The sequence below is a fragment of the Rhinolophus sinicus genome, chromosome 14, assembly GCF_057876585.1.
Source record: "Rhinolophus sinicus isolate RSI-liver-muscle chromosome 14, RSI-T2T, whole genome shotgun sequence".
Classification (NCBI taxonomy): Eukaryota; Metazoa; Chordata; class Mammalia; order Chiroptera; family Rhinolophidae; genus Rhinolophus; species Rhinolophus sinicus.
In genome coordinates, this window is record NC_142514.1 from 143,745,446 (window position 1) to 143,772,577 (window position 27,132).

Genomic DNA, 27,132 nt, shown 5'->3' on the forward strand with positions numbered 1-27,132 from the left:
TTTCTTTGCAATATTTTATAATCTTCTCAGCTTTAATATTTAATATGGCAAAAGTTAATATGTTTCTTATATGTTTATGTTAGACATTTATTACAATATTGTATCACACAATTATATAAACAAAAGCTCTTTAGAGAGCTTTAGGGAGCTTTAATTCTCAACAATTAAGAATGTTAAGGGTTCCTGAGACCAAAAAGCTTGAGAACAGCTCTACAAGGAGAGACAAGAAAGAAAAAGATACAGGAAGGTAAAAAAAGACATAGAGGGAAATAAGAAGCTGGAGAAGCACAGAAGGAGACACTCAGAGACATAGATATATACATGAAAGAAAAAGAGAAATATGTAAAAGAAGGACAAAAAGACGCCAATTCTGACATAGGCCAACAAGGAGTAGAAGTGGGCATGTGGGGGCTGGGTTGGTATGGGTAGGTTCTTACCCACGATGCGGTACTGCAGCTGCCCATTGGCTCCGACATCTGGGTCAGAGGCCCGCAGTGTGGTAAGGGTTTGGGGATCCTGGCCCTCGGGCACTTCCAGGGAGAGGTGGGTACTCCCAAAGGTTGGGGCATGGTCATTCTCATCCTCCACAGCCACTCGCACTGTAACGTGGGTCAACAGCGGGGGTGATCCCCTGTCCCGGGCATACACTGTGGGGAAGCAAAATCAATGAGATGTAGCCTGCTCCTACCCCATGGAGAAACCCACACCACATAGTATTCATAGAAGTGCAGCTCTCCCACTTCTAAGCTGTGTTAGTGCAAGCAAGTCACTTCACCTCTCTGGTACTCAATAACAATATGCTATTAAATGTCTGCAGTATAATCTGAGGGAATCCTAGAGGGCATACGACATTATGCTTTTGATGTGTGATCTCGCTGGTGACAGCCTAGAAATCAATTCACCTTGTACTCTGCCAAACTCTTGACTCCCCAAAAGGATCCAAAAATATAACAGAAGCTGTGCTATAATGTGTGGAAGCTTCTAAAAAGTAATTTGAGGGTGTTGCCTGGGTAACACTGGTGCTTACAACACCTCTCAGGCTTTTGGGGTCCTGTCAATGTGTACCTGTCAGGTTGATCTCCTCCTGCTCCTCCCGATCCAGGGCCCGAAGAGTTGTGAGAACTCCAGTGTCTGGGTCCAGGGAGAAGCTTTCGCCAGAGATGCCTCCGTAAGTCACTTGCCCGTTGGCCCCTGAGGAGGCGCAGCATGGAGGGAAATCAGAGGCAAATAATTGTTTTGCTCTTTCTCGCCCCAGTCCATCCCTCTCTCATCTCATTTCCCCAGGTTTTACCCAGGTCCGGGTCAGTTGCCTGCAGAGTGAGTAGAGATGTGCCAGGTGGGCTGTTCTCCCTCAAGAGAACGCTGTACTCCTGCTGCTGGAAAGCGGGTGCCTCATCGTTGACGTCGACGACACTGACAGTCAGGAGCTGCGTGGCTGAGCGTGGCGGGGAGCCATGGTCCGAGGCCACCACAGTCAGAACGTGCTCAGCTCGCTGTTCACGGTCCAGGGGCCGCACCAGGGACAGCGCTCCTAGGTCAGTGGTAGGGCAAATTAAAAGGAAACCTCCACATTCCCTCCACATCACGCCCTCCTCGTCCCCATCCACCCGGTCCAACTCACCAGTGCTCGAGTGTAGACGGAAGTAGCCATCCCCACCAGCAGCCAGGCGATAGGTCACACGTGCGGCCTCGCCCAGGTCCGGGTCTCGGGCTACCACGTGTAGCGCCGCGGGCCCAGGCGGCTGATCTTCGGGGAGGCGTACATGTGAGGGAGAGGCGAAGACTGGCGCGTTGTCATTTTCGTCCGTAACAAAGACGCGCGCTGAGACACGCGCTGCGCGGCGGCGGCTGGCATTGGCCGGCCGGTCGGTGGCTTCCACGAGCAGTAGCAGAGCCGGAGTGGTCTCGCGGTCCAGGCCTCGCGGTGCGCTCAGCGCCCCAGTGCGCGCGTCTAGGCGCAGCGCAGGCGCCGGCGGCTCCTGGCGCAGCAGGCGGTAACGCACGTCGCTATTGGGGCCCGGGCCGTCGGCGTCCGACGCGCGGAAAGTATACAGCGCCGCGCCGGGTTCGGGGTTCTCCGGAAGCGCCAGAGCAAGCGGATCGCGCGCGAAGACTGGCGCGTGCTCGTTCTCGTCCTGTACGCGCACCTGTACGCGCAGCAGCCGCGCGCCCGTGCCGCCCGGCCCCTCGGCGCGCACCGTGAGCGCGCGCCAAGCCGGGCCTGCCTCGAAGTCCAGAGGCCGTGCCAGGTATAAGCGCCCTGAGGTCGCGTCCAGCGCGAAGGTGCCGTCCGGGTCCGCGCCACCCACCAGGGTGTAGGTGAGTGCGCTCATCCCCGCCGGCTCTGGCGGTGCTACCGAGCCCAACAGGGAGCCGGGCTGTAGCCCCTCGGCCGCTGTCACCGTCAGCACTACAGGCACTGGCGCCGCGGGATCTGGCTCTGAGGGATCCGGCGGGGGCTCAGGAGAGCGAGCTGAGGGAAGTACCTGTTGTGGACCGAGGCAGGAGGATGGAATCAGGGGGACCTGCGTAAAAGGGGGTCTTGGGCTGGCCCGATGGATAGCAGGAAGGGTGCTCAGAGTAGCCTGAGAAGAGGGCTCAAGAGCCCCATGAAGGTGGAGCTCTTGGTGATGGGCCCACAGCGGTGGCTAAGGAGATATATTGGAGGAGGAGCAGCCATACCTGCACCAGCAGCTGGAGGCTGGAGGTCCGAGGAGGGCTGCCTTGGTCGTGAGCGCTCAACGTCAGCACATAGTGTGGCCGCTCTGCTCGGATCAGAGGTGCTGCAGTGAGCAGCTCCCCTGAGTGAGGGTGCAGAGAGAAGAGCTCTGAGCCAGGACCTGGGGACAGGCAGGGGAAAGGTGAGGCCTGGGTCATGAGCTGGGTAGGTCAAGAGGGTGTGCCACTCCTACCAACTCCCTTCTGACCATCCCCATACCAGTCAGCATGTACAGGATGGTCCCATTCTCCCCTTCATCTGGATCCTTGGCCTGCAGAGTCGTCACCAGTGTTCCTGGAGGCACGCGATCTGGTACCTATGGGGACACATAACTCACCTACAGTTTTCTCCTTCCTGTTTTTAAGACAACTTAGGATGGAGCTACCCTCACCTGTGTGCAGGCAGAGCCCATTTTTGCCTCCACACCTGTTCCAAAAGGCAGTCTCTCTTACCTACACCTACAGCTCTATGAGGAGACCCCCATTCCTTCTCACTTCTTCAGGACAGGGTCCTGGGGCTTCACATACCTGTATAGGGAGGCCCCCACCAGCAGCCCCTGATGCTTGCAGGAAGGTGGGACTGTTGTCGTTGAGGTCGAGCACTGCAATGTGCATGGTTCCTGTGGTACTGCGAGGTGGGCTCCCCCCATCCTGCACCTGCACCAGGAGCTGGTAGCTGCTCTGCCGCTCACGGTCCAGGGTTTGGAGTGTGGTCACTTCTCCTGGGAGTACAGGAGAGGGATCATGTATGGGGTAGCTAGTGATGCCGAGCCTGAGGCCTGTGACTAAGAAGCTGGGGTTTGGGAGGGAATCCCAGGCTCAGTCCTGTTCCTCATGGCCAGGCTCTGGGGATCCTGTCTGGGTGTTCACCAATCTGAGGATGAGGCTATGGGGTCTCAGAATTTGGGTGCCAGTGCTCACCAGTCTGGGGGTGGATGCGGAAGGCTTTGCTGTCTTCTGATAGCTGTCGCAGGCTGTAGGTCAGACGTCCATTGGGTCCAGAGTCTCGGTCAGTGGCAAAGACCCGGCCCACACTGGTCCCTGGCGGCTGGTTCTCAGCCACAGCCAGGAAGGTGGGCTCCTCAGACAAGCGGGGACTATGGTCGTTCTGGTTGAGGATGCTGACCCTCACGATGGCTGTGCCTGTCTGCTGCCCCAACTCAGCTTTGGACCCAGATACTGCCATTACCTTCAGTGTGTACAACTCCTGGGCCTCACGGTCCAGTGCTGCCCGCACCCATAGCCACCCACTCTGTGGCTCCAGGCCAAAAGGGATACTTGGCCCATCTGCTGCAAGGTGATAGGTGACTGGGCCCCCATCTGGTGCTCGAGCCTGCACTTGTAGGACCTGAGTCCCAGGGGTGGTGCCTGAAGGCAGGTCCACACGGTAGGTAGGGCTTTCAAAGTGGGGAGCCAGCCCACGGGTCCCCAAGTCCTGTACTACCACTCTCAGTCGAAAGTGGCTGGTGCGAGGCGGGGAGCCCCCATCCCGGGCCTCCAGGTCCAGCTCATGGGCTGGTCCCCCTGAGGGCCCCAGAGGTCCCATAAGTCGTACGTGGCCTGTGGTGGGGTCCACGGTGAAGACCCCACCACCTCCAGCACGAAGGTTAAAGGTGACTCGACTGTTAATGCCTGAGTCAGGGTCCAGAGCCCGCAGTGTATAGATGAGGGTTCCTGGGGCAGTGCTTGGTGGCAGCAATACTGTGTCTTCAGGTGCAGGGAAGGCAGGGGAGTTGTCATTCACATCATCCAGCAGCACACGCACCCGAGCTACAGTGAAAGCTGGGGGCACACCACTGCCTGCCCGCACCTCCAGCTCCAGCACTGGTCCCAGCAGCTCCCGGTCCAGAGGGCGAAGCGTTTGTAACAGCCCTGAGGCTCCATCTAGGGAGAAGAGTCCCCGGGGATCCCCGCCTGATAGGGCCAGGGCCACAGGTCCCACGCGACCTAAGGAGGAGGAAAGAGAGGTCAGGAAAGAGATGGGGGGGGGGCACCTGTTGAGTTGGGGCCAGTGATCCCAAGAAGGGCTATGCAGTGCCCACCTGTGCCTTTCAAAGTATTAGGGTGAGGGCAGAGACGCTGGGTGGCACTAGGGTGATATCTGTGTACTTGGGGATGAAGCAGAGTGCTTGCACATGCCCAAGGAAGTGTTGGGGATTTTAACCGGTGTTTTGTGTTGGGGCTATCTGGGGTACCCTTAGATGGCACTCGAGGGTTCTGTTGGAGTGTCTGGTATGGCATCAATAGGGCATAATGATAAATGATACCTGGTGGGTTGTGTGCCTGGACTATGCCCACACTGGTGCCTGGTGCCACATCCTCTGGCACAGAAAAGACATACTGTAGTTGCTCAAATATGGGTGGTATGGGGGTTCCAGGCACAATGCTGATGTTGACTCGGGCACTGGGCTCTGCCTGCAGGCCACCGCCATCCTGAGCCCCGATCTCCAGCTGTACCACAGAGTTGGCCTGTCTGGCCAAGGGCCAGGCTACTGTCAACAGCCCTGGGAGGAGGGATAGAGCAGAGACGTATAAGGAAACAGAATAGAGTTGGAAGAGTTATAAGAAGAGGGTCAATATTTTCTTCAGGCAGATGGAGAAATGGGTGGGGGCCAGACCCTGGGTATGGCAGGATCCTCACCTGAGCGCTCATCCAATGCAAAGAGTGGGGGGCTATTGCCAGCCAGAATGTGGTAGGAGAGTCGCCCATGGGGCCCCTGGTCAGGGTCATGAGCACGCACCCTCAGTACGGCTGTGCCTGGTGGACTCTGGGTGCTCACACTGGCAGCATATTCCCGTGGGTAGAACTGAGGTGGGTTGTCATTCTCATCTGACACAAACACCTTCACATACACCATGGATTTGAGGCCTCCCTGGTGAGATGTAGCCATAAGTCAGGTAGGCCTTATCTGGCCCTGAAGAATGCCCTATCCCAATGCCCCCACCTGCCCATGGTCTGCCCACTCACCCCATCCACAGCTGTCACTGTGAAGTCGAAGCTTGAGGGTCCTTGGTCACGGTCCAGGGTCCGGGTCGTGCACACGTCACCACTGTGGGCATCGATGCGGAAAGGGGGAGACCCCGAGGCCCCAAGTCCGGCACCCAAGGAATAGGAGAGGAGGCCAAATGGGCCACTGTCTGCGTCTGTGGCTGTCACCTGGGGAGAGGCTGGGGTGAGTGATGCCCCATCTTTTTGGCCAGAAAATCCAGTGGCAATTAGAAGGAGCAGACCGTGGGCCAGCTGGTGCCCAGAATCTCTGGATGGTGGACACCCAGAGGGGACTAGTAGGACAGAGGCCAAAACCGAAGCCCAGCCCAGACCTCATACCTGAATTAAGGTCCTGTTAGCCTCTGGTCACAACGTATTTGTCAACTGGTCAATTTATAATCTTGTTTTATGCGTATTTCTGTTTAAAGACAACTAATTTAATATATATTTTGATTCATTAACATTGAACTCATAGCCAGTGGCACTATAATGCATATGTGAACGGAGCTTATCTAAACACACGTATTTTCTCCATAAGGCACATCACAGCCTTCTTGTACTTACGAACACTAGACAGCACCTCACCAGCACATGTGGGGACCATTTTAAACAGCAAAATCACCAGCAAAAAGCATAAAAATGTGAAAAGTGTGGCACTAATAGACTGCATAAAGGACCCTTGTTTACAGTATAAGAGCTGAAACAGGCAGAGCCTTGCCATGCTCAACCTCAGCTGGGAATGTGTGCACTGGGTGACTTGAATTTTTCATCTTGTTGTGCATATGCAAGAATGACTGCAAAATCTCCATGAGTATTGAGTTTTGGGTTAAACATACATTTTAGACAGTCAACACATTCACAAATATGGAATCTGCAAAGAATGAGGACCAACTGTACTTATAAAGAAGAGTGCTAAAGGTCCGTGACCACAGGTTCCTGGCAGATCACAGGGAGCTAACAAGCATTACCAAGTCTCATAATCACTCCGAGCAGAGAACTGACCGATACAACTATAGAGGCTCATGTCATAGGCCTACTGTGTGTTGAGTTTGGTCATTGCAGAGTGGGATCTGATTGATACTGGGATCTGGTCACTGGAGTCATCAGGGTTTGCTCTATGGATCTGGGGATGTGGCTCATGTGCTTTTAGCATCCCTTTACTTCTCAAGCCAACCTCATTGGAAGTGGGAGAGGGAGAATTGCAGGTCCATAGGCCAATATTGAGGTCATTCAGACCTGGGGGCTTCCTAAAACTAAGACATAGGGAAAGGCTTTCCTGGTTAATTCTTGGGCATCTCCCAGACTGGTTCAGAAAAAGTTGAATGATTGGACACCAGTATCAGGTTCGGAGCCAGATCAGCAGGAGACACCATTTTGGGAGCTCACGAGGCCAGGACAGGGCCAGGCACACCTCAGGTACTCTATGTATATTTGTTCATTGAGTGAATGGACATTCTGATTGCTCTGCCTTACAACAAAAACTTCTTTCAAACTAACTTTTATACCGTGGGTGCACATTAGGGCCTCAGTAGTGGGTTAGCTGGTGCTGACGACCGTAGCCTGTGACAAAGTGCTCTTTGTGGATACAAGGGCCTCAGGGTCATGATATGCTGTAAAAGGAAGCTGGAGAGTTCCCCTTTCTGAGCCAGAAAATGTTGCTCAGGGAGAAGGCTGGCCAAGGACTTCTGATGGTTGCCCAGGCCCTTGACAGAGTGATTTGTGCCATTGTTTACCCTCCTAAGAGACACTAAGACCCTGCCATGGCTGGACCCTGGAAACAGCTCCTGCTCCAACTAGATACTGTGGCTGTGGGCCCGGATATCCCAGGAGACAAAGTTCCCCTGCATCAAGCCTGTGGGCTGCAGCACAGCTGCGGCATCATCTCCAGAAGCTGTTAAAGACCTCTGCCCCCTGACTCGCTGCAGGAAGAAAGCAATAAATAGTGGTCCGGGGAAGTTGTCAGGAAGTGACCCCAAAAGGCGCAGGGGCCATTGAATGGAAATGACCAAGGCAGAAGTGATTTTCCCAGCCTATGCAGCCCCTGCTCAGAAGTTCCACTGCAAATGCACAGTCTCCATTTCAGCAGGCTGTCTGCCCTGCTGCACAGTCGAACTGTGGTGAACTCCCTCTCCCAAAAGCCATTAACTTGTCCCCACGCCACCCTTAGCTCTCATTAAATGCACTACTGTAAGGAGAAAATAAAGACCCTTATCTGTGAATGCTCTAAAATTCCTAACAGACCACAAACTTATTGCATTAGTTCCATCCTGACCTCTTTCCCAGGTGTCTCTCCTGCTTTGACTTCTTGACTCTAGGCTCCCCTGCTTCTCCTCGCACTGCTTCCCTGTCTCCCCAGCCTTCCTCTGCCTCCTCTCACTCTGCCTGTTCTTACACATTTTTGTTCTCTGCCACCGCTCCTTGGCCTTTTCTCACTCTACACATTCACTTAGGGCCTCCTCTTCCACTTCCATGACTTTGACCATCATCTGTATTTTGACCCAGACCACTCCTCTGAGCTCCAGACTTGTACTCCAGATGCCTGCTCAACATCTCCACTTGGATATCCCCACAGGCACCTTAAATCCAACCTGTCCAAAACTAAAGTCATGATCATTCCAAATCCCTCTCTAATGACTCTTCCATCCATGCAGTTGCTCAAGCCAGAAATCTGTTCTTCCCTTTTCCTTTCACGGTATATCAATCAACCAGGGACTAAGTAAATCCTCATTATCTCTCCTATTTGTCTATTCCTCTCCATCACCATTATCACTGTCTTGACTTAGGACTGAGTCGTCTCTCCACTGGACTGTTATAATTCCCTTCTCATAGCTGTTTGACCCTCCAATCCTTCCTGTACCCCAGGATTTCTCAGTCTCAGCACGACTGGCATTTTGGGACCAGATAATTCTTTGTTGTGTGTTGTCATGTGCATCATAGGGTGTTTGGCAGCATCCCTGGCCTCTACCCTCTAGATACCAGTAGCACCCCAGCAGTTGTAACAATCAAAACTGTCTCTGGACATTGCCAAATGTCCCCTCCAAAAGGCAAAATCACCCTGAGCTGTGAATCACTGCTCTACAATGATTGCCAAAAGCATCTTTTGAGGAAACAAATATGATCATATTACTCTTCTACTCAGAAAACTCCAATGTTCCTTAAGAAAAAAGCTCAAACCCTTTGGCCTGGCTGACTTTTCACTGTCTGGCCTCCCTACACAGTCCCATCTCCCACTCTCCCATCTCACACCTTAAAACTCCAGAGATACTGAGTCTCTGGAGGCCCTGGAACAAGTCAGGCTGTCCCACTCCTCTATGCATGTCACTTCTGCTTGGAACCCTCACCTGTCTGGTCCCCTAATAAACTCCTGCTCATCCTTTAAGTCTAAGCTCAAGGATCCCTTCTTTGGGAAGACATTCATACTGCCTTTCTGTACCTCACATGTATCCCCATCATGGAAGTTTTCTTATTGCAGTAAATCTCTTTGCACATGAATCTCCCTTCTAGAGTATAAATTCCATGAAGTGTGTGTGTGTGGGGGGGGGGGGAGGCGGAGAAAGACTCATTCATTACCATATTCTGTGTCCCTAATACAATGGTAAATACTTGAAATGTATATTAAATGAATCAAATATTAAGACTTCTTGTAACCATTCTGAACACCCAGTGGTTATTTTTTACCCCTGCTTCCCTATGGTAACTAACAGTAAAAGCTTCAGGAAACCACCTGGAGAATTGCCCTGTTTCTTCAGGCACTAGTGAGGAGGAAGAAGTTGGGAAGCCATAGCCCACTGGTCCTGGGCCAAGAGGGACAATAAACACATGAGAGAGTAGGTGGGGGAGCTGGATAGCAGCAGGCAGGCAAATACCCAGCGTCTGGCCAGAAGGCCTGGGCACTGGCCTGGAAGTCCAGGTCAACAGGCAGCCCCTGAGAAGATTTCCACGGGTCTGGTGGGCTTCTGAGACATAAAGACTTCAAACACTAGTCTTCTAAGAGGCTTCCCTGCCTCCACTCTCCCCTCCTACATCCATGTTACAGACAAAGCAATCTTTCCAAAAGACGTATCAGATTTGCCTAGATCCTCTCATTGGTTTACTATGATTTTAAAGATGAAGTCAAAGTTTGTAATCTGGTCTCTGTCTACCATCTTGTCTTATCCATCCCCAACTCTTTCTCATCAGCACAGTTGAGGCCAAGTTGAACAGCGCGTGCCCTGAACACATCATGGTGTTCTGTAGCTCTTTCTGTAGACCTGGAGTCCCTGTTCACACAGCCCGAATTATCCATGTGACAGTCTCACTGTTCTTCAAAGGCCCCTCCTCTGGCTTTCCACAGCATCCCACATGATGCCTGCGGCAGCACTAGTTACTGATGTGCCTCCTTGCCTAGACTGGGACCTGCCTGGGAACAAGACTGTCTCCTTTCTGTGTTCCCAGGGCCCAACACAATGCCAGACTTACAGTGGGAAATTAATTCTCGACACCACAGGACACTTTTTCTCTAGACCCAATCTTAATTCCCTCAACTGCCAAGATTATCTGGCCCAGCTCTTGTACCCTGCTCTCTTATCTTTTCATTAACCTTCACCCTCTGCACAGACTTTGGAGCCCACAGGACAGGTCCAAATCCTCTGGCATTAGTTACCATCAATAGATGCACCTGCAAGGCTTGGTTCTTGTTCTGAGGTCCCTGTGGCCCTCTGATCCATTCTTGCCCACAGCAGCTAGCATCCCGCTGTGTGCAGGGCTACCTACCTGCAGGAAGCAGGTTCCAGGCTGGATGCCCTCAGGCAGCGAGGCATTGTAGAAAGTCCTCTGGAACTGAGGCTCGTTATCATTCACATCTTGCAGGGCCACACTAACTGTGGCAGAGGAGGCGAGAGGGGGCAAACCCCCATCTGTGGCCACCACAATCACCTGTGGTTGGGGTTCCAACTCATAGTCCAGTGAGGCAGCCGTGGTGATGATGCCTGAGGTGGGGTCAATGGAGAACCAGCGGGTGTGGGTGCCAGGGGCCAGGCTGTAGGTGACCTGACCATTGGTGCCCTGGTCAGGATCCCGGGCCGTCACCCGCACCACAAAGCTGCCAGGCAGTGCAACCTCAGGCAGGGGCTCAGGTCGGTAAAGCTGGCGGTCAAAGGCAGGCGCGTTGTCATTGACGTCAGTGACATGCAGCACGAAGGCAGCCTCGGCCCGCAGTGGGGGTGAGCCTGAGTCTGTGGCGGTAACCCGTAGGTTATAGGCATCCCGCTCCTCCCGATCCAGCTGCCGAGCCACGCACACCAGGTAGATGACGCTGTCCTGGGTGCTTAGGGCAAAGTGGCCCTCTCCACCCTCCAGGGACACGTTGACATGGGCAAAGTCACCATCATCTGGGTCTGACACAGAGATGCGAGCAACAAGCTGGCCAGGTGGGGCCGCCTCGGACACTCGGGGTGAGCCATCTGCACTGAGGAAGATGACAGTCATGGAGGGCTGATTGTCATTAGCATCTCGCACGTGGACAGTCACAAAAGCCGAGCCCAGCTCAGGGTGAGCCCCACCATCGCGTGCCTGCACTACTAGTTCATGGACCCGCCGTTGCTCAAAGTCCAGCGGTCGCTCCAGCCGCAGCAGCCCTGTGTGTGCGTCAATAGAGAAGGGCCCATCACCCTCACTCTGCCTCCGGTTGATCTCATAGGTCACAGCCCCGTTGGCGCCAGCATCAGCATCGGATGCATACACTTGCAAGACTGGGCTGCCGGGGGCCAGGCTCTCAGACACCACAGCGTGATAGCGGCTCTGATTGAAAGCTGGGGCATGGTCATTGATGTCCAGCAGTGTCACATCCAGCAGCGCCTGGGCCCTCCGGGGGGGTGATCCACCATCGTAGGCCTCCAGTTGCAGCATGTAGTGCGAGTGGTTCTCTCGGTCCAGCTCCCCAGTAACTACCAGCTCGGGCACTGGGGCCCCATCTGGCCCCGGGCGTGTCTCTAGCCGGAAGATCTCTCCAGCCCCATCACCGGACAATGCATAGCCCTGGGTTCCTAGGCGGCCAGCATCAGCATCCCGAGCAGGCTCCAGCGGGTAGCGGGTGCCCACAGCTGTATGCTCAGGTATCTGCAGGGCAGCCCGGGCCCGCGGGAAGGCTGGAGCATGGTCATTGATGTCAGCCACTCGCACAGTAACTTCCACGGTGGCACCATCAGGAGTGACGGCAGTGAAGCGGTAGCGATCCCGCCGCTCACGATCCAAGACCCGGGCTGTACGGACCACCCCACTGTGCTCATCGATGGCCAGGTCCGTACCCACGCCACTGCCCTCCTGCGCGGAGATGAAGTACATGGGAGGTGCTGCTGTGCCTGCCGGAAGCCCTGCACTGATGTCCCCGATCAGTGTGCCCGCTGGCTGCTCCTCATCAATCTGCAGGTCCAAGCTCCCAGCCTGGCCGCAGGCGCCTGGCACCCTGGCCCCCAGCAGTAGCAGCAGCAGCAGCAGCGGGAGCAGGTGGAGGGGCCTGGGGCTCTGCATGCCAGTGCAGGAAGGCGCAGTGCCCGGCTCCTTCTGCATGACAGGTGCAGTCCAGAAGTGGCTTGGGCTCCAGCTCCAGGCCAGGCTCTAGGCCCAGCTTGATCTCAGGCTTTGGATCAGGTCCAACTCAGGCCCTGGCTCCAGCTCAGGTTCCCTAACCTGGAAGAAAAGCAGAAGGAAAAAGGTCATAATGGCAGAGGGATCAATAGTCCAGGAGACTGGGGTCTAAGGCTTGTGCTGTCTCATACCCATCCTGGGCCCAGGAAGCTCCTGCTTCAGCACTCCTCAGGACCCACTCCAGTCGCTCCCTGGCAGGTCGCCATCTCACCCTGGCCCACCTCTCAGGAGATGTTTTGTTTCTATTGTTCAGGACCGAATGCCCTTGGACTCCCTTCCTTCCATCTCTAGACTTTAAAATATAGCCAGTCCTTTCTCATTTTCCTTCTCATCCAGAACCAATACTCATCTCAATAACTATGTGTTTGGGAATCTCACCTGAATTGTCAACCTTTTCCTCTCTGCTGGAGCCTTCTATCAGCATTTAAATATGCTGAAGGCATATATATATATATATATATATATATATATATATATATATATATACACACACACACACACACACATATATAAATTTCCCTTAGTCCCACTTTCCTCTCCAGTCAACAAGAGATTGAGGACCTACTATGTGGAAGCACTGGGGACATATCCATGAATAAAGGAAACAGTCCCTGACTTCATGGAGCTTATAGTCCAGGTGTTAGACAAGGGATTACAAGTGTGATAAGGGCTGTGAGGGGAGTACAGGGAGCTATGAGGGCATAAGAGGGGCTTAATATAGAGAGTCTGGGAGAGCTTCTCTGAGGAAGTGACAGTCAAGTTGGGATCTACTTAATAAGTAGGTGTTAGCTAGGCAACAGTGGGCAGAGAGGGGGATTCAGAGAGGAGAGGAGAGTATTTGGAAGAGGAAACAGGTTTAGAGTCCACAGTCAAGAAAGGGCTGAGAGTGTTTGGGGGTGGTTAGGGGTCAATGTGTGTGAGGTGTAGAGTGCTAGAGGCAACAGTATGAAATGGGACAGGGACTCATAAACCATATGGCTTATTTTGACTTTGTTGTAAAAGCAAATGGATGCCATAAAAATATTTTAAGAAGGGGTTCCAAGATATGTCTTATATTTTGTGAAGATCACTATCGCTGCATGAACAAGGGGCATGAAGATAGGATAGTTATCTTAGGAGAGCCCTTATAACACACTGTGGTTGTCCAGGCGATGGCATTGCTTTGATAGTGACTTGGATTAGTGTTAGCATGGAAATGAAAGAAGTGGATACCGTGTTTCCCGAAAATAAGACCTAACCGGGAAATAAGCACTAACATGATTTTTCAGGATTGTCGTAATATAGAATAAGCCCTAATGCATCTTTTGGAGCAAAAATTAATATAAGACCAGGTCTTATTTCCAGGGAAATACGGTAGGGCTTATTTCATATTACGAGCATTGTGAAAAATCATGCTAGGGCTTATTTTCCAGTTAGGTCTTATTTTCAGGGAAATACGGTAGGTATGCAGGTTTAGGAGGTAGAACAAACAGGGCTTGATGACTGCTTGCAGGCAGAGGATGAGGGAGTGGGAGAAGTCAATGATGGGCAAATTTCTGGCCTGAAACATCAGCTGGACAAAGGTGTCCTTAATTGTCCAGAGACAGAGAGATTCAGAAAGCTAGAGAGGGGAAGTGCTTCTGACGTTAAGGGGAGCCAGGGTTTCAAATGCTGCTGAAGTTAAAGGCGACAGCCTAAAGCCTCCTGAGGGCATTTAGTGACTAAGTGCGAGCAGAACCAGTGGAGAGATTGCCTTCTCTGAAAGAGTGATTCATTTCCCCCAGTTTCTCACTTCTCACACCCTCTACCCTTCATGCATTGAGGCTTCCTCTCCTATGACATTGTTTTCACTAAGTCTCCAATCATCTCTATGTTCTTAGTGGATACTTCTTCATCCTCCTCTTACTATATCTTTCTGGAACACTGGATTAGTGATCATTGGCTTCTTGAAGCCTACTTGTCATGGCTTCACGTGGTCACACCCCACTTCTTGCTTCCACTGTACTTCTCTGTCCTCTCCTCAATCTCCTGTGCAAGTTATTCCTCTGCCCATCCTCTAAAAATTGGTGCTCTTTAAGACTCAGTCCTAGCCACATCTTTTCCCATTCTCCACACTCTGCCTGGGTGATCTTATCCAATCCCATGCCTTCCGTTCAAATGTGTCAATCACTTTTTTAATGTACCATCTATGTGCTGATGACTTTTCAGTCTCCATTTCCAGCTCTGAAGAGCTCTGGAGAAACATGTCCAGCCCATATACTGTAATTCCTTCACAACATATCCCCAAACTTCACCTCAAGCTGCTTTTTTCCCTTCCATTCCCTTTCTTGTGACCAGCACTACCATTCATCCAGGTGTCCAAGCTGGAAATCCAGAAGCTCTCCTTGTTTTTTTTTGCTTTTCTTCAGTCTTATCACTTACCTAACCATCCATACCTACCTATCTCAACTAGACATGTCCCAAGATCTTTCCTCTGTTCCCACTGTCCTAGTCCGAGCTTTGCCATCTCTCCTTTCGATTTCTGCAATAGCTCCTTACTTGTCCCCTGGCTTCCTGGCTTGGACCGGCTGATCCTGAGCTATCCACACAGCTCTCACCAAACTACTCCTAATGAAAGACTTCCACTGGTTCCCCATTACTGACAGCAGAAATCTGCTGCCCCTGTAGGGGAAAAATAATGCAGATACACATACATACAAACTGTGTCTGCAGTTTCAAGGAATTCATGGACACTTGCTATGGAATTTCTGGTTCACAAGATAAAGTCCAGCCTCCTTAATATATCTTCCTGATCTGAGTCCTGCCAACCTCTCCAGCGTGCCCCACATTTACTTTTCTCACCATACCCCGCATTCCAACGCTAAACCCATGTTCCTTCCCAACTCTTTGTCTTATGTGCACTATTTTGAGATATCCTCTATAAATCCTCGCCAAGTGGCCATCTCCTACTCAAATTTCAAGATCCAGTTCAAATGTCCTGTGTTCTGTGGAGTCTTCTCTGACATCTCCCTCACTGTCCTGCAGAGCCTACTATACCCTCTACTGGGCTCCCACTGCTTTTGTTCACGTGTTTGCTCCCCTACACTGAATCGGAGGCTCCTTGAGGGTCTTCATTAATCTCTAGCATTCAGTAGAGGTATAGCTTGAATAGGCAATCAATGCCGAATGAATGGTCAGAGCCTCAGGATTGCACACCACCACACTCACATACTGACACAGAGAGAAACGTCCATGGACAGGACAACTCAGACGACATACACAAACGCATGTGAGCCTGTGCCCCTGAGGCACCATGGTCAGTCCTGTGGCTACAGAAGTATGTCCTTGCGTCTTTAGGTTTGCTCTGCTCTAGGACTTCCTGTCCTACTAAAGGAGAGTTTCTGACCCCCCTCTTCCACTCCCAACACCCATCCTCCCCATCTGTGTGAGGCAATAAGAAGAGCAGGGACTCTAGAGTTTCAGCTGGGTTGGAGTCCCGGTCTCAGTGTTACTTTCCCAATCTGTTAAATGGCTATGAATACTTGTGGTGTTTTGTGAGAATTAGAGGCAATGTAAACAAACAGCCCAGAGCTGGGCATATGGTAGATGCTCTCTCATCAGTTCCCAGCACCATCCCTGCTGGGCCCCCTCATCCCGGCTTCAGAGTTCTGGGATTCTATGTGTGCACTAAGACCGCTTTCCCTGGGGCTCAAGTCTGAGAAGCCCATGGCGCTGCCCTATGGAATAACTGGTCAGAGAGACTCAGAACAAGGAGGTCAGAGTGAACATAGACCTGACTCAAAGATGGGAGAGGCTGAGTGTACAAGGATGGCCCAGGCGCCCAGGAATCTAGGCCGACAGACCGAGTTAAACATCAAAGGTTAACAGTTGGTCCTATTCATTTAACTAGTCAGTGGAGAGAAAGCCGTTATGGTTGCTGGGGAGAGAAGAAAATGAACAGTGAAGTCAATGCACTTATTACACTATGCTGTAACTCCCTGTCTCCCTACCTAGAAACAGAATGTCAACTATTTGAAGGCCAAGACTGTGACTTACTCACCTTTATGTGTAACACAGAACATGGCACATAGTGTATAATCAATACATTTTTTGAATGAAAGGAGGCATGACTGGTATGAGATAAAAGCTCAGGTGAATGATCAGCCTTGAAGAGGAGGGATTCAGACCCAGGCAGATGTCCCTTCTCCCAACCTGTGCAGACCCCAGTGCCCTCCTCATCACCCATCCTGGGTCCCTGTCCAGTGCAAAGTCCCCCAAAACACTCTCACAGTGGACACACAAAGGTGTATACTCATAAAGTCACAGACCCACACACACTGACTCACACATACAAGCACACGACACACACTCACACACACATGGACAGGCTGCTTTAACAGACACATAGCCAGTGCACATATGCAGATACCCTCCTCACAGATAGAGAAACATGTTTTCACACACATATGAGCAAATTCAATCACATAGACACCCCCCCACACACACCCCCACACAAGCACAGGCGTAATACACACAGACACAGACACAGACATTTTCTCACAGGCCTCACATGCTCACATGGACAGGCACATTCACACAGAGAACCCCCCCCTCCATATACAAACAGGCACACTCCCACACACCCACCCTTCCACACAGAGACAGACCCACTTTCACACACGCACAGGCTCACACAGACAGGCACAAGCACATACACTTGCAGAACCGTCCACACGCAGGCATGCTCTCACACATGCTGCCGGGGCACTCGTGGTCAGCTCTGCGGCTGCAGCTGTGACCTCTAGGTCCCTGGGGCCTCTGTCTGGACTGTGCCTCATCACTTCCTGCTCCAGGGCTTCCAATTCCAAACTCGAACTCCAGACTCTCTCCTGAGACTGTCTCATCCTCTCTCCAACTCTCTTCTCAGCACCATCTCCCCCCATCTGTCCAGTGTTTCTCACTGCTTCTTCCACAAGACTTGCTCCTCCTCCTTGTTCCTGTCTCTTTCCCTCTCCAGGTTTGTCCCATCCCTTCCCCCAGATCTAGCCTAAACCATCCATCTTGTCTCTTTCCCCAATTTGTCCTGCCTCTTGCCCAGATCTGTCTTCTTTCTTCCCCAGCTCTGTCACACCTCTTCTCCCACCCAGTTCCGCCTTGCTACATGCTCTCACTCTGTCCTAGTCCTGTTACTCTGTCCTCTGGCTCAATCCCACTCTCCCCCTCTAGCCCCACATCTGGGCCTCTGGAACCACAGCTGGTTCTCGTTAGGGGGGGAGGGGCAAGACTGTTCATTGGGGCCTACAATGTGATGTCAATCCTCTCCCCCACTCGCAGCCTGTGTGTCTATAGGACCTGGGAGCAGGGGGAACATGGGAAAGGACGGAGAAGTGGGTTGGGGGAGGAGTAGGGGATCATAAGGGAAGGGGGTGCTCCAGGAGGAAGCAGAGGAGTGGCCCGAGGTACAGAAGGGGAAGTAGGCTGAGGTTGCTGGCACCTCCCAGACCTCCTCCCTTAACTTCCTGTGCCAGGGCCAGGGAGGGGCAGGGACAAGAAAGACAACAGGGTGAGGAGGGGGGCTATGAAAGGCAGACTGGCACAGAAGTGGAAGAAGAAGAGGGTAGCCTCGGTGAGCAAAAGGAGGTGGCGTATACAGTGCCAGGCATAAAAGAGAGGAGAGAGTTCTGGTGGGTAGAGGACACGGCGCAAAACTGAGGGAGAGTGAGCGTGTATGGCAAAGGAAAGAGTGAGTGGAGTTAATGCAGAAAGGGGAGGTTAAGTCAGAAACAGGAACAGCTAGCCTGGAGACGTGGGGTGGGGAGGTAGACAGAGGCAGGAGACAGAGGCAGGGGTAGGGGTGGGGGCAGAGAGGAGAGGAGGCTGAGGAAGGGAGGAGGGAAAAAGCTGACAAACTGGCTTCCCTGGATAGCCTTGGGACAATCCCATGGGCCCATGGCCGGGCAGTACCTGGAGCCTGGCTTTGTCCCTCCCGAGGACTGGTTCCCAGGAGGCATCTCAGGGAGAGGCTGGGGACGGATGTGAGCAGAGGAGGCAGAAAGAATGTCTATTGTCTATTTTCTGAGCTTTTACGGTGTGCTGGGCCCTTCGCCAGGCAATTCACAGACAGTATCTCATTTAATCATCATAACAACCCTGTGAGGAAAGTGTCCCGCCTTCCATTGAGAAAACTGAAGCTCAGAGTGAAACAACTTTCCTGACTTCACACAGCCTCAGTTGGATCCCAGGACTATGCACTCCACACTGCTTGGGATTCAGGGAGAAGCGAAAGGTGGAGAGAGGAAGAGATGGCAGGGAGCTGAGGGGAGAGCATCCTAGTGAGCCAAGGAGGCCTGAAGAAGAGAACTTACGGGAGGAGGGAGACAGGTATGAGGTGTCTGTTACAGCCCAGGTCAGGAGCAGTGGGATTGAGAGGACACAAAGTAGAAAGATACAAGGAGGTAAAGCTGACAAGATTTGGCCACTGACTCTTCAGGAAGGGTGAAGGAATAGAAGGGCTCTAGACTGACTCCAGGCTTCTGTCTTGGTTTCTGAAATGGTGCCATTAGGATACCACAGAGGAGAAGCCATTTTTCAGGTACCTGTTGGGATCCCCACGTGGAGATGTCCCAGACACAGTTGGATCTGGTACCTAGGAGAGAGGTCTGGGTTGGAGATATGGATTTGGATCAATCAAGAGATAACTGAAAGCCATGGGTGTGGGGACCACCAAAAAGGACAGGTAGTGTAGGAAGGGAGTCTAGAACAGAACCCTGGATAACAGTCGCATTTAAGGCACAGACTGAGGAGACCTTTATTTTTCCTGGAGAGGAGAAGGAGGCAGTATCACCGAAATTAAGGGAGGAAACATTTCAACCAGAAGGGAGGGATTGATAGCATCCAATGCTGCTGAGAGTTAAGTAAGATGAGGGCTGAGAAGTGGCCACTGACTTTAGCAGTAAGGAGTTCACTAGGCATCTTGGGGAGAACAGGTTTAGGAGGGCCATAAGGATGCAACCCTCCTGCAGTGGGAAATGAGAGAGAATGAACTAACAACTAGCCATAGACCAGATGTCAGCATAGATTCACTCATCAGTGCACTTATTGCACGCCTACAATATATCACAGTGAAGCAGGACACGATAATAGGAAAGATGTGGACGCTGGGGCCAAACCAACTGGATTTCTGCCCAGCTTCACACTTACTAGCTGTGGGACCTTGGGCAAGCCACTTAATTTCTCAGTGCTTCCATTTCCTCATTTATAAAGTAGGGACTACGTTTGCAGTTTGAACAGGCACACAAGGAAGCATTTTATAAGTGCACAAGCGTGACTTGTTAACAGAAGATGGGCTCTGCTGTCAGACAGACTTGAGTTCAAATTCTGACTCTACCACTTGCAGCATAACCCTGGGGAAGTTGTTTAACCTATCTAACCCTAGTTTTTTCTTCTGTAAAATGGGGATTAATATAGTTGATGTGAGTTAAATGAAAGAATGCTACAAAAACTTAGTATAGTGTCTGGCACACAGTGAGAGTTCAATAAATATCAGCTGCTATTGTTGTGTGCCAGACACACACAATAACCCTGGGATAAGTATTATTTCACAGATGAGGAAACTGAGGATCAGAGCGGGTAGCAGAGAAACATCTGGAACGCAGCTCTGACAGACTCCAAAGCTAGTGCTTTCTGTTATACCATGTTGCTTCCCTGCTGGAGGGCTTGGAATGCCCTGATAAAGGGCCATGTAACTGGCCAAGCGACAGAACAGGGAAGGAGAATGAGCAAAGTTCTGCTTTAGGCAAACTCTGGCAGTGTGCCCAGGGTGGGTTAGAGGAGGAGAACCTCAGTGATGAGGTAACCGCCAGTACAGGTAAAGGGTCAGGTGGGCATGGAGTCATGTGGTGAGACAGGAGAAAGGACCAGAGGATGCTTGGAGGTCTCCAGGACACAAAGAAAAACATGGGGAGAGGCAAGCCCAGGGCATGCTTGTGAAATGACTCATTAATAGATTTATTCAACAGTTATCTATTGAAGACCTACCATGTGCCAAACACCATATTAAGCAGTAGAGAAATAGCAGTGACTTGGAGAGATCAAGTGTCTGTCTTCGTTATGTTCACAGGTAGGGAGACCCGGACATGGGGAGGGAACTAGGGGTGGTGGTGATGGGCAGCAAGAGCATCATCCTAAGGTCTGACCATGGCAATCAGAGTCTGGACTGCAGAGGAGACCGGTGAGGCTGGAGCTAGCAGAGAAGTTGGAGATGTAGCAACCCAGAGATGTTGAGAGGGAAGAAGTTTGGGGAAGCTGGAGGTTGAGGGGCAGGAGAGCATAGTAGAAGGACTGAGATGGCAGAAATCAAATTAACTAAGTTGAGAGTTGAGCACCTACCAGTTGTTTTCTTTCTGAGTCCTCAAAACAACTCTCTTAATGTTACCTCCATTTTCACCTGAGAAAAGGGGAGCTCAGAGAAGCTAAGGTCACCCAGGTGGCAGATGGTGTAGCTGGAAGATCTGAGGTATTTCCTCCTTCCTTACCAACCTTATGGGAGGTGTGTTCTAGGCCCTAAAAGACAACAGCTCCTTCCTTTGAGCAGCTTAGCGATAGAAACATAAACAGATTGTAGTGTGCTACGCAAAACAGAGGGGTATCCTCACTCAGGCTTGGGGGTTCCAGGTGGATTGCTGGGAGGAGATGCCCTCTCACCAGGGGATATAAGAACTGAGAAGCCCCTCCCAAGTGGCAGTGGTTGAAAATGCCTGGAAGTCAAAGATTACCCTGGAAACATGGACACTGGAGCTGAAGGAAGGGGCAGGCAGCGGGAAGCCAGGAAAAAGATGGGATCCAACAGCATGAACCCCCAGGATGGACTTTTGGTTTGCAAGCATCAGAAAGTCTAGTCTTGCTTCCATTACCACTGATACACAGGAAGGGGAAGAGGACAGTATCTGGGAAGCTGATATCAGGAAGTGCAAGGGCCAGGTTGCCAGGAGCTGCAGGACTCAGAGCAGGTGTATGTGAGGGAGTGTTAGAGGAAGGAGCTGCCTATGGCACCTCCAGGGAAGGGGGCTTGGTGGAGTGGAGCAGGTGGCAAAGCACTGTAGTGCCTTGTGGCCTGATGGCAGGTCACAGTTTCCTCATCTTTCATTGCCTTCAAAAACCCCAGGAGGCAACTAGCCCAACAGATTTGGATCTGCAAATTGCCAGTGGAACCTTAAATATTTGATAACTGAATGAAAGAGAAATAAAGTACAGAGAGGGGAGAGGAAGAGGACCCAGGAAAACAGAAGCCCAGGTGAAAGGGAGAGAGCATAGGGTGAGGAAAGATAAGTTGTGGGGGAAGGGAGTGGAAATGTCTGGACTGTGTGGGCAGCTGAGACCAGACGTCAGTCTTTTGAAGAGTGAATGAGGGTGAGGGATGTGCTATGAGGTGCCTCATTTATTTATTCATTTGTGCATTGCCCAGAATCTGTAGAGGGGCCCTGGGGACATGCCAGTTACTAATATGCAACCTTGCCCTCACTGAGGTCCCAGCCCAGTCAGAGAGACAGAACAGGGACGAGGCAATGACAGCAGTAAGACAAGAGGATTCCCCAGCCTGTCTAGTGAAGTCAGGAAAGGGAGGGTTTGAGATCAGATCTGAGGATGGGAAGAGGTTACCCAGGAGCAGGAGGAAGTGAAGGGCTTTTAGGGCAAAAAGTAGTATGTGCAAAGGGCCAGAAGCACGGAAGAATACAGTGTCTTTGGAAAACTACAAAGAATTCAATATGTCTGGAAATCACAATGTGACGGAGCTGGGAAAATGGGACAGGTGATGAGGCTGGGGAGGCTGGGGGGAGTCAAAAAATGAGGATCTCATAAGCCTTGTTAAAATAGAGATTTCACCCAAGACAATGGAAAGACTGAAGAATGCTGAGCAGGGAATGACATGGTTGGATTTGTACTTTAGGGAGATTCCTCTTGCTGCAATGAGAAGAATGGATTAGAAGAGGGAAGAGTACAACTCTAGGGAGACAAGTTAGAAGGCTCTTTCAATAATTTATGTGAAAAGATGGTGAGGTGAGGGCAGTAGCTGAGGCCATCAAGGAAAGGGAATATCAGACAAAGCTGGAAAAGAGGTAGAACCAACAGGTTCCAGTAACTTTCTGGGTTATAGCACATGTGGAGAGAAGGGAGTGGCTACAGTTACTGCCTGGGTTTGTAGCTTGATAAATGAGTGGGGATAGTGGTTTGGGGGAGGAAGGAATGATAAGTTCAGGTTTGGACATGTTAAGGGGATTGTGAGCTACATAGAAAAGAAAGGAAGCAGATTTGAAGTCTGGAGGTCAGAAGAGAGGTCTAGAAGAGGTAGATATTTGGGAATCATCAGCCTGTATAGATGATCAAGTTCTGGAAATGAATGAAATGGATCACCCAGAGGGGTGTATACAGTGAAACAGTAAGAAGGTCCAAGCCAGAACCCTAAGGAACAGTAACATTTAAGAACCACCAAATGAAGCCCCCAAAGCAGACTGAGAAGGAACAGCCAGGAGTTCTGGGAGAGAGATGAACAGATCCCACCATACTGGAATCATCTGTTTATTTGCCTGTTTCCCCTATTGAAGTTTAAACTTCTTGAGGATAGGAATAGTGTCTTCTATCATAATGTTCCCATCACGTAGCAGTGTGGCTGGCACATGAGAGCTCATTAAATGTTGACAGGATTAAATGGTGGCTCAGAAGCCATAAAACAAGATTGATTCAAAGAGAAAAGGATGGTCAGCAATGTCAGATCTTGCCAAAAGGTCAAGCTGTAGAGGACTATGGAAAAGAGCCTCTAGAGTTGGCAGGTGAGAGGTTACTTTCTCTTAGGGAGAGCAGTTACATTGGTGGAGTAGGAGTAAATAGGAAGTGGGAGCAGTTCCATGCAGAAGGCAGTCACAAAATATGGCAGTGAAGCAAAATGAGTTTCTTACTTAATCGGGTATTACAGCGTTAAGAAGGTAGCAGAGGCTGGAGCTTCTTCATGTGCTCACAGGAGGAACAGGTACAGAGGGAGAAACTAGAGACATGGGTAAGACACTGACTAATTAGTGGAGTCAGATTCCTGTAGAGGCGGGTGGGGATAGTGATCCACAACACAGGTGGAGGAGGGGTCTTAAATAGAAGAGATGCTTCTTCATTATTATAGGAAAGAAGGAAAAAAAGTTGAGGATGCAGATAAAATTTGAGGTAGAAAGCAGAAAGTTGAAGGAACTCAAACTGGATGGCCTCAGTTTTCTCTGTGTTCGAGTGGACCAGGTTATCTGCTCCTACTTCCTCCCTCCCCTCAACCTCCACATCCATTCTATCATTGAGCCCTGCTGACCCCACTGCCTAAAGAACTCTTGAGACCATCTACTTCCTCTCTCTGTACTGCCATTACTCCAGTGTAGGACTGCGTGATCCCCTCCTGGGTTCCTGCAACAGCCAACTATCCTCCCCCTTTTCAGACTCCTCCCTACAGCCGCCACACTGCTGTGAGAGTGATATTTCTAAAACAGATCTGATCATATCACACCACAGCTTCAAATGATTTGGTGACTCCATTATTCTTGAGTTGGATCAATGTTTTTCATATGACCTGCCAGAACTGCATGATAGAATTAACCCTCCATTGATCTCTCTCTTCCAGACTCTCTCACCTCTCCTCACATCATACTATTAATGCCAGGCTGACTGGATTGCTTTATGCTTCAAACATCCATCACTTTCTTCATGTGGGCTTTCTCATGCTGCTTCCTTGGCTTGGGATAGTCTCCACCCACTCCATCTCACCTTCATTCTCCTTTGTTTGGTTGATTCCCTACTTATCCATCAATCTGAAGCATACATGTCACTTCCTCCAGAAAGCCTCTTCTGACCTCCTTACACTGGTTTAGGTTTCCCTGCTATGTGTTGTCGTGTTACAGCACGCACCCCATAACCTGTACACTCCATAAAGGCAAGGACCATGTCCATTTTGTTCATCCTTATAATGCCAGCACCTACCACACTGCCTGGCACAGAGTAGGTGCTTAATATATGTTTGCTGAATGAATGAACCAGCGGATTGACTAGTTAATCTGCTGAAAACAATGGCGTGAGGGATGCGGGGTTAAGGGGTGTGATGAAAATAGAAAACAAATTCAGCTATTTATTTATTTATGGAGGGCCCAGTTAAGGGTGGAATTTATAGAAGCCATGAATTTATAGAAGCATCACTTAGTGTGGCTGAGAGCTCATTCCAGCTCGAGTTAAAACTTTGTGGGATCAGTGGGCTCAAATACAATGTAACCAAGATTGACCAAGGAGTGGCTGAAGGGATGGTCCTGGACATAGAAACTGGAAGGAGCGCACAAAGCCATGAAGTGGCAGATAAGGAGAAAGCAAAGAGGGCAAGGGCAAGAGGTCATAATGAGGTTGGAAAGTAAGTGAAATGGGAGTAAGAGTATTTGAGAGCTGGGAAGAACACAGGAGGCTCTAACGGAGAGTGGAATTCAGGAGTTTAGAATTTTAGAGATGGACCAGTTCTACAGAGTTGTCCTGGGAGGGGAGAAGAAGGTCAAAGGAGCTAAGAAGCTCAAGAAACTGTGAGGCTGGGGTTTTGGAGGGACACTTAGAACCATGGGTGAGTGGAAGACTGATCCAGGTCCCCAAGTTTTCAGGGAACAAGGGTAAGCCTGGGCAGTCTATGGATGAGGAGTAATGGTTTGAGCATCGTAAGTTAATGGGAGTTTATTTAGCATCTGGGACAGCTCACTCTGTGGTGTGTGTATGTCACCTAAAAGTGTGTCTCCTATGGGTTGTGCAGGTAGGTGTGTGGCAAAGGTGATCGCAACACAGCTTTCTGCTAGTGTCAGGTCTCTGGGACACCTGCTATTTACAAGTAGCTCTGACGAAGTATAACCCAGATGATGGGTTGGCTGTGACAGTGTTTCCAATGGATGTGTATTGCTGTGACAGTGCCTCTCACAGTATGTGTTGGCCTTAATAATGATCCTATGGGAATGTATTGGCTGTATCATTTCTACCATGGGTGTGTGTTGTCCTGAAAGCAACTTCTGTAGGTGTGGTTGGCTCTGAAAGTGCTTCCTGGGGGTGTGTGATGGCTTTGAAGGCATCTCTTGTGAATATGCGTTGCCTGGGACTGTGTCCCCTGTGGGTTGAGTAAGGCTATGACTGTGTCCCCTGTGGGTATTTGAGGAGTTGACATAAGCAACAATATTTTTCTGGCCTATGACCCTGTGGCTGCCGGCCCAGCCCACACCACACTGAGTTCATTGTGCGTCTAGAACTCCCTCTCCCCACCCCCTCCACGTGGGAGCAGGCCTATGGTGACCTCCCTCTGTCCCTAGCACAGGATTCTGATGGAGGTGTCCTGGACACAAACTCAGAACAACCTTCCTGGGTGACCCGCCTCCACTTCAGGCTTTCCCTGTCTCTCTACTTCTTTTTACTTCTCTCCCTCAGTTTCTTTGTCTCTCAGTTTGTCTCTGTCACACACCCATCCTCCACATTCTGACACATGGCTCCTACAGAGAGGCAGGCAACACACAATCTCCTCTCTCTCTCTCCCCCCCCCACCCCCATCACAGGGACTCCCTCACCATGACAAACACTCATTCCAACCCACACACTCTCGGAGTGACACGCACATACACACACACGGCCAGCAGACACACATGGGCACACAACCTCCTAGTGACACGCACTGACACGCACTCACACCCAGCCCATGCACTCACACTCGGAGTAGCGCACACACACGCTGTCCGCACCCCGCACCCTCGGCACACTCATAGTGACACGCACTGACTCACACCCAGCTCATGCACTTACACTCGGAGTAGCGAGCGCGCGCGCGCACACACACACACACACACACACACACGCTGCCCGCACCCTGCACCCCCGGTACACTCATACGCCAACACACACCCCGCATCGATGACACACGCACACAAAGACCCTCAGGCCCTGCCCCCGCGCTCACGTTCACGCTCGCCCTCCTCTCGCAGGCCCAGGCCGCCCCCCCTCCCCCATTGTCTCCGGCTCAGAACAAAGCCCCCGGCTCCACGACCGCCGCCGCCGCCCGGGAGAGCCCTGGGGGCCGGGCGGGCGCGGCCGGACGGGCCGGGTGGCCGCGGGCACTGACCTCCGCGCGGCGCGGGCTCCCTCGCCCGGTCTTGGGGCGCCGTCCGGCCGCGATCAGCCCCCCGGGCAGCGCCCGCCCGCACGGGGCCTGGGGCCGCGCATCGTCCGCCGCCGCTGTCTCCCGACCCGCGATCAGTTCCGGGCAGCCGGCCGTCGGTCCGCGCGGCCCTGGCCGTCGGTCGATCTGTCCGTCGCCGCCACCGCCGGGGCGCCGCCTCCTGCACAGCGGCCCCGCAGAGGATGCGAGCTTCGCCGCCGCGGCCCCGCGCCCCCTCCCCTCTTCTCCTCTCCCCTCCCCTCCCCCGCCCTCCGCGCGGTAACCCGAGCCCCCGCCCCTCCGTCCGCGGAACCCCCGCCCCCACGCGCGCTGGGTGCCGCGGCCCCCCCAGCGCCCGCCGGGCCTCCTCCGCCCCTCGACTTCCCGGCCTCAGTCCCCGGCACCGGATCCTGCCCCAGCGCCGCGCGGTCCCCTCGTCCCTGTTCTCTTCCTTTCTCCGGGTCACTGCGTCCCGTCCCCTCCTCCCATCCCGTTCTCGCTGTCCTCTCTCCTCGTCCCCTTCTCCTTCTCGTCCTCCCCTTCCATCTTCTTTCCCACTCCCCATTCCCCCTTAGTCCCCTCTTCTCCCTCACTGTCCAGTTCTCCCTCTCGCCCAACCCTTCTCCCTCCCAGCCGTTTCCTCTCCATTCTCCTC

At 51.9% G+C, this 27,132-nt stretch overlaps 1 protein-coding gene across 1 annotated transcript in view; it reads right to left on the reverse strand.

Moving 5' to 3' along the window:
• Positions 1-26,725, reverse strand: part of DCHS1 (dachsous cadherin-related 1) — a 33,653-nt gene extending 6,928 nt beyond the window's left edge. Inside the window, exons 1-13 of the mRNA XM_074335911.2 lie at positions 26,442-26,725; positions 10,460-12,373; positions 5,687-5,875; positions 5,360-5,591; positions 4,986-5,222; positions 3,640-4,665; positions 3,247-3,440; positions 2,939-3,035; positions 2,683-2,840; positions 1,622-2,486; positions 1,292-1,531; positions 1,066-1,191; positions 438-647 (exon numbers count right to left, since the gene is read on the reverse strand). Coding sequence (XP_074192012.2) covers positions 438-647; positions 1,066-1,191; positions 1,292-1,531; positions 1,622-2,486; positions 2,683-2,840; positions 2,939-3,035; positions 3,247-3,440; positions 3,640-4,665; positions 4,986-5,222; positions 5,360-5,591; positions 5,687-5,875; positions 10,460-12,253 — 5,368 coding nt within the window. The 5' untranslated portion in view covers positions 12,254-12,373; positions 26,442-26,725. The remainder of the gene's footprint in view (positions 1-437; positions 648-1,065; positions 1,192-1,291; positions 1,532-1,621; positions 2,487-2,682; positions 2,841-2,938; positions 3,036-3,246; positions 3,441-3,639; positions 4,666-4,985; positions 5,223-5,359; positions 5,592-5,686; positions 5,876-10,459; positions 12,374-26,441) is intronic.
• Between the last annotated feature and the right edge of the window lie 407 nt (positions 26,726-27,132).